The following is a 9,463-nucleotide window of genomic DNA, read 5'->3' on the forward strand; positions in this document are numbered from 1 at the left end:
GTCAAGGTCTGTAAGTTAAGCGCCCTTGCCTTGAACCACCAAACTGAAGTTGAGATCTTGTTCAGCTGAATTTGCAAACTTGCTTGAGGCGAATAAACTGCACCATTTTCAAGGGCCAATAAGGTAACATTGTGCTTTATTCACCACCAAATGAAGATAAACTGCTATCTAGAACCAACAATCAGGATTTGAGATCTTCTTCAGAGCTACCAAGCTGAAGACAGCGTTCCTTAGGGCCACTAAGATGAAGTTCTCAGTAAGGTAAGCGCCCTTGCCTTGGACCACTGTAACTGAGGTAGACATCTTGTTCAGGACCACTAAGTGGAAGTTCTTATTATCTAGGGCTAATAACGTTTATAGGTGAAGGACTGTTTCTCTGAATGTCTGTTTGGGAATCCCCTGGGAACTAACAAGGATGATTTGGGACATTCCCTCTCTTTTAATCTCATCACCTGTTTTGAATGAGAAAAAAGCAAAAGAAGATTCTCGATTAAAGGAGGGATGTTGGCAAGATGGTCATTATTCTCCTTACAGACTTTCTGCCTGCTTTACAGCTGAGTTCTTCACTATGGCAGGAAGAAAGATCCTCTTATTTCCTTTCTCAGCATGTGGTGTGAAATGAAAGGTGAGCAAAAATAAGTGGTGATGAAGGAATAATGTTCTGTATGAGCTGCTGCAGCCAAAGACCGAAAGCTGAAGTGTGTTTTCTCAGACTGGCCTGATATCCGATACCAGACTGTCTGCCAGCGTGAACTTTTGCCCCTTTCTTCTTTCAAAGTGCGTAAACAATCTCTGGCTCTCTCAGTGCGTCTGCTCGTAGCCCACCTGAAACACGGCGTCCCCCCACAACTTCGACCACAGACACAAACATGGGTGAGTGCGGAGCCGAGAGAAAAGTCAGTCTCAAGAGAAAAAGGCCAAGTCTTAAATGCCCTTAATGCTGAATAGCGCACATCAAAATAGGGCACTACGCAGGAGGGTACAGGTAGAGTACTGTTTAGGACATGGCCAATGAGTAACGTCACCAAGACAAGAGAGACATCCAGCTGTAGCGTCTCAATACAATTTAGATCTTAGCATCTTAGCATCATGAACTTTTTTTTGTACTTTGCCAAAAATTGGTTTGTTAACAAATCCATGAGAACTGGGATATTTTCTATAAACAGAAAAAAAATGCTACCATGAAATATAAATGTATCCTCAAATCTCTGTGTGTATATACATGTATATATATATATATCATTAAATATACACTGTAAGAATCATGTATATACTGTACAGGTTTCTACTTTTTCGGTTTTATGTTATAAATAAATAAATAAATAAACTGTAGAGGAAGTGTGTATTGTATACACAGTGTACATTATATATATATATATATATATATATATATATATATATATATATATATATATATATATATATATATATATATATAAAAGCAATAAACACAGTGAGAAGCGGATTATTTTCCTTTAGCAGCATGCATATCCTGTATTGTTTTAATCTCCTAAACCACAGCATATTATACTTATACATATTATACATATTTAATGTCCGTGAAACGAGTTAGTTCCTGTTCCCACTTATGTTATAAACAGTCGTTCCCTCACCAGCCTCTCACGTTATTCTCTCTCTTTATTCTCTCTCTTTATTCTCTTTCTTAAAGTTAATAAGACAAAAAAACAATTGCAGCTTGTCTTTTTTTCGTTAGGTGTAAACTCCTTTGTCCTGAAGATGTCGGGAAAACTTATAGCTTTACCTCTGACTGTTACTGTCAGTGCTGACACTGGAGACTCCTTCCATACGTGTTACATAAACGTCACTGGACTCAGGTAGGAGGTGTGTCTTCAAGCCTTCAGAGGCGAGTGAGGCTACGATGCTAGCAAATTTAAGACACCAGACATGTCTTAGCTGAATGATTACATTTGGGGGAAGTTCTCAGTTGTGCACCGTGTATATTTTTATTTAGGTATAGAGTATTTTGAATGTTTAGAGTATTCCTTTAATGCCTAATACACTCAGCGCACTGCTCTGTGTGTAAAAAGTTAAACACACTGCTCTGGGTTCATATTAGTGAACAATTATAGAATCTTTTCTATCGTTTTCTATCAAGAAATATTTTTTTCTTTGAAAACTGATATTGGTAATGAACACACACTTTTGGACTCTACTGTAAGAGTGTGTGTGTGTGTGTGTGTGTGTGTGTGTACATTCCCCTGACGCAGCGCCCTTCACAGTGTTTAATCTGGGTTTATTAGTACCGAGAGATGAGGCGACCGTTTGATGTCTCTCTCTCCTCGTCTCTCTTTCTTCTCGCTCTGTCTGAGAGATCTTTGGCAGCTCATCTGAAAACAGCCGCTCGTCAGAGAGAGCTCGATGACAGACAGTGAGTGTACATGTACACACACACACACACCTCAGTGGTTTGGAGAATCATGTATATACTGTATGAGTTGCACGGTGGGGGAGAGAAAGACAGAAAAATAGAGAGGGAGAAAGTGTGAACATGAGAGGGAGAAAAAGGAAGAGGAACAGGAAAAGAAGGAGAAAGAATGAAAGAAAGAAAAAGAAAGAAAGAAAGAAAGAAAGAAAGAAAGACAGAAAGAAGGTAAGGAGGCTAGTGTAGAAAGAGAGAGGGATAGGAAGAGAATTAAAGAGAGAGACAGGGAACACAAGAGAAGAAATATTGAAGGTGGAAGAAAGGAGAGAGTGAGAGTGTGTGTGAGAGAGAGAGAGATTGAGAGAGAGAAATAGTGTGAGAGAGACACTGTGAGAGAGAGAGACAGTGTGAGAGAGAGACAGTGTGTGAGAGAGAGACAGTGTGAGAGAGACAGAGAGAGAGACAGTGTGAGAGAGAGACAGTGTGTGTGAGAAAGAGAGAGGGACAGTGTTAGAGAGAGACAGTGTGAGAGAGACAGAGAGCGAGACAGTGTGAGAGAGACAGTGTGAGAGAGTCAGAGAGAGAGACAGTGTGAGAGAGAGACAGTGTGAGAGACAGAGAGAGAGAGACAGTGTGAGAGAGACAGAGAGAGACAGTGTGAGAGAGAGACAGAGAGAGACAGTGTGAGAGAGAGACAGTGTGAGAGAGACAGAGAGAGAGACAGTGTGAGAGGGAGACAGTGTGTGAGAGAGAGACAGTGTGAGAGAGAGAGACAGTGTGAGAGAGAGACAGTGAGGCTGCTGATGCTTTTCTTTTGTATTTCAGGCTCAGTGAATCTCACACACTTCCTGTGTTTACATTAGACCAGCCATGTCCTTTATCTGCATGTGTATGTGTGTGTGTGTGTGTGTGTGTGTGTGTGTGTGTGTCTGTGTGTGTGTGTGGTTACTTTATTCTTCCAGCTCTGTGTTCACTTTGTGTTTGATATGTTCCCACTCCTCACACACCACTCAGAACATCAAACACTCTTTGAGTAAGTGTGTGTGTGTGTGTGTGTGTGTGTGTGTGTGTGTGTATTTACACACCTGTAGGAGGTGTGTATTCAGGTTGAGCGGTGTAATATCAGCTCCACACTCTGCCCCTCTCCATGTTCCTCAGGTCTGTTTGTAGAGAGACAGTTCCTAATAATAATATTGTTGACTGTGCTGTTGCTGTGCTATAAGAGGAATGAAACACTGTGGGGACGTGCGGTTGTAGGAAAAGAATCAACACTTTCTGACCAATCACCAGACTCACAGACACACTCTGAGGTCAATCAGAAACCAAGACAACACCAGTTTATTTTAAGAACGTATATTAGGGTTAGGGTTAAGGTACAACAATGAACTACAGCAACAATATAAATATATATGACTGAGAGTGTGTGTGTGTGTGTGGTCAGACGTTATCCGTGTCCTGTGTTTCTTTCACGAGGCCCATGTTCTTCAACAGGAGTTTCTCCAGAGCGAAATACTCCTTGTAGTCTTTCTGCACCTCCTCCATCAGATTATCTTCCATCTTCTCCATCATATCCTGCACACATTACCATCATCATCATCATCATCATCATCATCATCACCTTCATCATCATCACCAGCACCTTATCATCTTCATCACCACCATCACATTATCATCCTCATCATCACCATCACATTATCATAATCTTCATCACCATCACATTACCATCATCATCATCACCATCACATTACCATCATCTTCGTTATCACCATCACATCATCATCATCACCATTACATTACCATCATCATCATCACATTGCCATCATCATCATCACCATCACATTATCATAATCTTCATCATCACCATCACATTATCATCATCTTCATCATCACCATCACATTATCATCATCTTCATCATCACCATCACATTATCATCCTCATCATCACCATCACATTATCATAATCTTCATCACCATCACATTACCATCATCATCATCACCATCACATTACCATCATCATCACCATCACATTACCATCATCTTCGTTATCACCATCACATTATCATCATCATCACCATCACATTACCATCATCATCATCACATTGCCATCATCATCATCATCACCATCACATTATCATAATCTTCATCACCATCACATTACCATCATCTTCATCATCACCATCACATTATCATCATCTTCATCATCACCATCACATTACCATCATCTTCATCATCGCCATCACATTATCATCATCTTCATCACCACCATCACATTATCATCCTCATCATCACCATCACATTATCATAATCTTCATCACCATCACATTACCATCATCATCATCACCATCACATTACCATCATCATCACCATCACATTACCATCATCTTCGTTATCACCATCACATTATCATCATCATCACCATCACATTGCCATCATCATCATCATCACCATCACATTACCATCATCTTCATCATCACCATCACATTATCATCATCTTCATCATCACCATCACATTACCATCATCTTCGTTATCACCATCGCATCATCATCATCATCACATTACCATCATCATCATCACCATCACATTATCATAATCTTCATCACCATCACATTACCATCATCTTCATCATCACATTACCATCATCTTCATCACCATCACATTACCATCATCTTCATCATCACCATCACATTATCATAATCTTCATCACCATCACATTACCATCATCTTCATCATCACCATCACATTACCATCATCTTCATCATCACCATCACATTACCATCATCTTCATCACCATCACATTATCATAATCTTCATAATCACCATCACATTATCATAATCTTCATCACCATCACATTACCATCATCTTCATCATCACCATCACATTATCATCTTCATCATCACATTACCATCATCTTCATCATCACCATCACATTACCATCATCTTCATCATCACCATCACATTACCATCATCTTCATCATCACATTACCGTCATCCTCATCATCACCATCACATTATCATAATCTTCATCACATCACATTACCATCATCTTCATCATCACCACCACATTATCATCTTCATCATCACCATCACATTATCATAATCTTCATCACCATCACATTATCATAATCTTCATCATCACCATCACATTACCATCATCTTCATCATCACCATCACATTATCATCATCTTCATCATAACCATCATATTATCATCTTCATCATCACCATCATCATCACCTTCATCATCACCATCTCATTATCATTACTATCACCATCATCACCTTCATCGTCATCACCATCACATTATCATCACTATCACCATCATCACCTTCATTGTCCTCACCATCACATTATCATCATCTTCATCATCACCATCACATTATCATCTTCATCATCACCATCACATCATCATCTACATCACATTGTCATCATCACTATCACCGTCATCATCATCATCATCATCACCATCACATTATCATCAACACTATCACATTATCATCACTATCACCATCATCATCACCTTCATCATCATCACCATCACATTATCATTGTCACTATCACCTTCATCATCACATTCATCGTCATCACCATCTCATTATCATCATCACTATCACCATCATCATCATCACCTTCATCATCACCATCACAATCACCATCATCATCACCTTCATCGTCATCACCATCACATTATCATCACTATCGCCATCATCACCATCACATCATCGTCATCATCAAGATCACATCATCATCATCATCACCGTCACATTATCATCATCTTCATAATCACCATCACATTATTATCACTATCACCATCATCATCTTCATCATCACTATCATCATCAACATCACCTTCATCATCATTATCACCATCATCTTCATCATCAACATCATCACCTTCATCATCACTATCACCACCATTACATTATCATCACCACCATATCATCACCTTCATCATTATCACCATCACCTACATCAACTTCATCAACATCATCACTATCACAATCATCACTATCATCATCATCTTCGTCACCAACATCATCACTATCACCATCATCATCACTTACATCATCATCACCATCATAATAATCATCAATATTACCATCATCACCATCACATCATCTTCATCATCATATAATTTTCATCATCATCACCATTACCATTATCATCATCTTCTTCATCATCACCATATTATCACCATCACCTTTATCATCATCTTCTTCATCATCATCACCATATCATCACTATTATCATCATCACCATCACCTTCATCATCACTATCACCATCACCTTGTTCACCTTCATCATCATCATCATCATCATCATCATCACTATCATCATCATCACCATCATCACCTTCATCACCATATCATTATCATCACCATCACCTTCATCATCACTATCACCGTCATCACTTACATCATCATCACCATCATAATAATCATCAATATCATCATCATCACCACCACATCATCATCATCATCACATAATCTTCATCATCACATCATCATCACCATTATCATCTTCATCATCACCATATTATCACCATTATCATCATCTTTTTCATCATCACCATATCATCACCATCATCTTCATTACCACTGTTACCATCAACAAAATCATCACATCATCATCATCTTCGTCATCACATCATCATCACAAAATGTAATCATGTGTTTATTTGCCGATTTCTCCAATAAGATTCAGTGGATGCTTAATTTGAGTTTTCCATATGTGTGTGTGTGTGTGTGTGTTATAACTGTTGCTTTAATTAAAACAGCTGTGTTAAAGCCTCGCTCTCTCTTTATATCTTTACAGCAGAAGAATAAACACACACACTGAAAGGAAGAACACACTTAATTAAGGGAGACAGAGTGAAGTGCGTATATGTGTACAGTTTACAAGCTGTCATTACTCCTACTGACATTTCTGCTGATTTGTGTGTGGGTTCGTGTGTGTGTGTGTGTGTGTGGGTTCGTGTGTGTGTGTGTGTGTGTGTGAGTGTTTCCATAGTACAGGATTTAATTATCTGATAAGAGAAAACGCTGGAATATTGTTAAAGCTAAATAATAATTTGAGTTCTTCTCTAAGGGAAGAGATGAAGGGACATGTATGGCTACCAGTTTAACATGAGTAAATCAACACTGCAAAAACTTATACACTGTATGACCAAAAGTATGTGCACCCCTGACCATCACACCCATATCTGCTGCCACAAAGAACTGGAACTGGAGCCTCCTCACCCAACATCAGCGCCTGACCCCAACCTGACTAACACCCTCGTAGCTGAATGAACACAAAATCCCCACAGCCACACCCCGAAATCTAGTGGAAAGCCTTCCCAGAAGAGAGACTGGAGCGCATTATATGATTATGGTTTTGGGTTCAAAGGTCCACATACTTTTGGCTGCATAGTGTATCATTATAATATCATAACGTGATTAATGATTAATGAGAATGGGTTTCTGATGATAAATATTACATCGACACTTCTCATCAGCTTGTTGTCCTTCTCCTCGGCCCCCGTTGCTCTCCTCTCACTCGCTTGCACCTCCGGCCTCTTCTCAAAGTAGATCAGACGCTCCACCTCCCGCTCCAGAAAGTTGATCAAGCTCTGCTCCTACAGGACAAAAGCATTTTTATCATTTCATTTAATTTCATTTCATTTTAACATACGCTGTTAGACTCTGGAGCAACAGTAGGCTTGTTGAATCAGTGTGACACAATTCATATATGTCACAATGCTTTATGCTCATCTGTCTCATTTACTAGTCACCAAAAGGAACCTTTCAAGAGCAGATAAAACATTCAAACGAAGGGGAAATGATCAGAAGACGTCAATAAAAGCATTTAAAGCATCTCAGAGTGTAGATTTATTAACGCTGACCTCATTAGGAGCCGGGTGACGGAGTGTCCACGGTACCTCCAGGACGTGCAGCGTGCCCAGGTGATCAGACACGGCCAAGAAATGCTGTTTCGCTGCTCAAACGAGATCAGACTGGAGTTACTGGAGTCACGCAGCTACGTCATTAGAACCAGCGCATTAACATAAATACAAACCTGTGATTTACAGCTCCTGTGGTATAAATAATGCTTAATAATTATGTTCTGGTGTTTTGTAATGACTTGTAGTGTGTGTATATGTGTATGTGTGTGTGCGTGTGTGTGTGTAAAAGCGTGTCTGTATATAAGTGTGTCACTAACAGGAGGCGATCCAGGGTTTGATGCAGGAGATCTGAGCCATGGTGACGTTCTGGTTCAGTACAGGTTCGTGGGTTTTCTCCAGCAGGTTCCACACCTCCAGGCTGCCGTCTTCTTTCCCGATGAAGAACACGGCGGGCCGGGTTAGAGACCAGAACCCGGCCGTAAGCGCACACGAGGAGCTCGGCGAGTGGAGGATCGGACCGTTCTGGAACGAGAGAAGAGGAGATGGAGTGGATTTACAGTACACAGAGCTGTAAAGAGATCTTTTTAAAAGGACGCTGGAAAAAAAATTAGCAATTCAAATGCCTCTCAAACTCGTGACCTGATTGGTCACTCGGAACTCTTCTGAAAACTTCAGAAGCTGCAGTGAGTGACCTCGTTTATTAATGTTTTGCGTAGACAAACAAAACTTTCCAGAAATTTCCACCAGATTTTCTTCATGCTTGTCTTGATGAATCAGCTGTAAATTACCGGGAATTTGGCGACACCACAAAACTCCATAAAAGCCAAAGCTCAGAGCGCTGAAATGACGAGTAAACAGTGAAAAAGATTTCCTTGGATGAAGAAGTTCTTTTGGGTCACGGAAAAACAAGCAGGTAGGAAGTTGACTTTGGCTTGAGACAGACCAGATCATTTAAATCAAGTGCAGTAACTCACTGTGATATTAAAGCCGTTCAATCGAGATTTATTAATTATTCTTCGTATGTATATATTTACACGCCCTCGGGAGCACGAGTAGGATACGAACGTTGTTTCCGTAACAACGGGACTTTCACGAATACCGAATTACTTGTGTAAACGCTCCTAGGAATGATTAATCTGTTCAACGCTCCTAGCAATGATTAATCTGTTCATATCCAGCTCAATAAATGTGGCCCGTTG

At 39.9% G+C, this 9,463-nt stretch overlaps 1 protein-coding gene across 1 annotated transcript in view; it reads right to left on the bottom strand.

Moving 5' to 3' along the window:
• Window positions 1–3,705: 3,705 nt before the first annotated feature.
• Window positions 3,706–9,463, bottom strand: part of dnai3 (dynein axonemal intermediate chain 3) — an 88,158-nt gene continuing 82,400 nt past the window's right edge. Inside the window, exons 8-11 of the mRNA XM_053643601.1 lie at window positions 8,582–8,786; window positions 8,265–8,356; window positions 7,860–7,997; window positions 3,706–3,955 (exon numbers count right to left, since the gene is read on the bottom strand). Coding sequence (XP_053499576.1) covers window positions 3,821–3,955; window positions 7,860–7,997; window positions 8,265–8,356; window positions 8,582–8,786 — 570 coding nt within the window. The 3' untranslated portion in view covers window positions 3,706–3,820. The remainder of the gene's footprint in view (window positions 3,956–7,859; window positions 7,998–8,264; window positions 8,357–8,581; window positions 8,787–9,463) is intronic.

The sequence above is a fragment of the Ictalurus furcatus genome, chromosome 15, assembly GCF_023375685.1.
Source record: "Ictalurus furcatus strain D&B chromosome 15, Billie_1.0, whole genome shotgun sequence".
Taxonomy (NCBI): domain Eukaryota; kingdom Metazoa; phylum Chordata; class Actinopteri; order Siluriformes; family Ictaluridae; genus Ictalurus; species Ictalurus furcatus.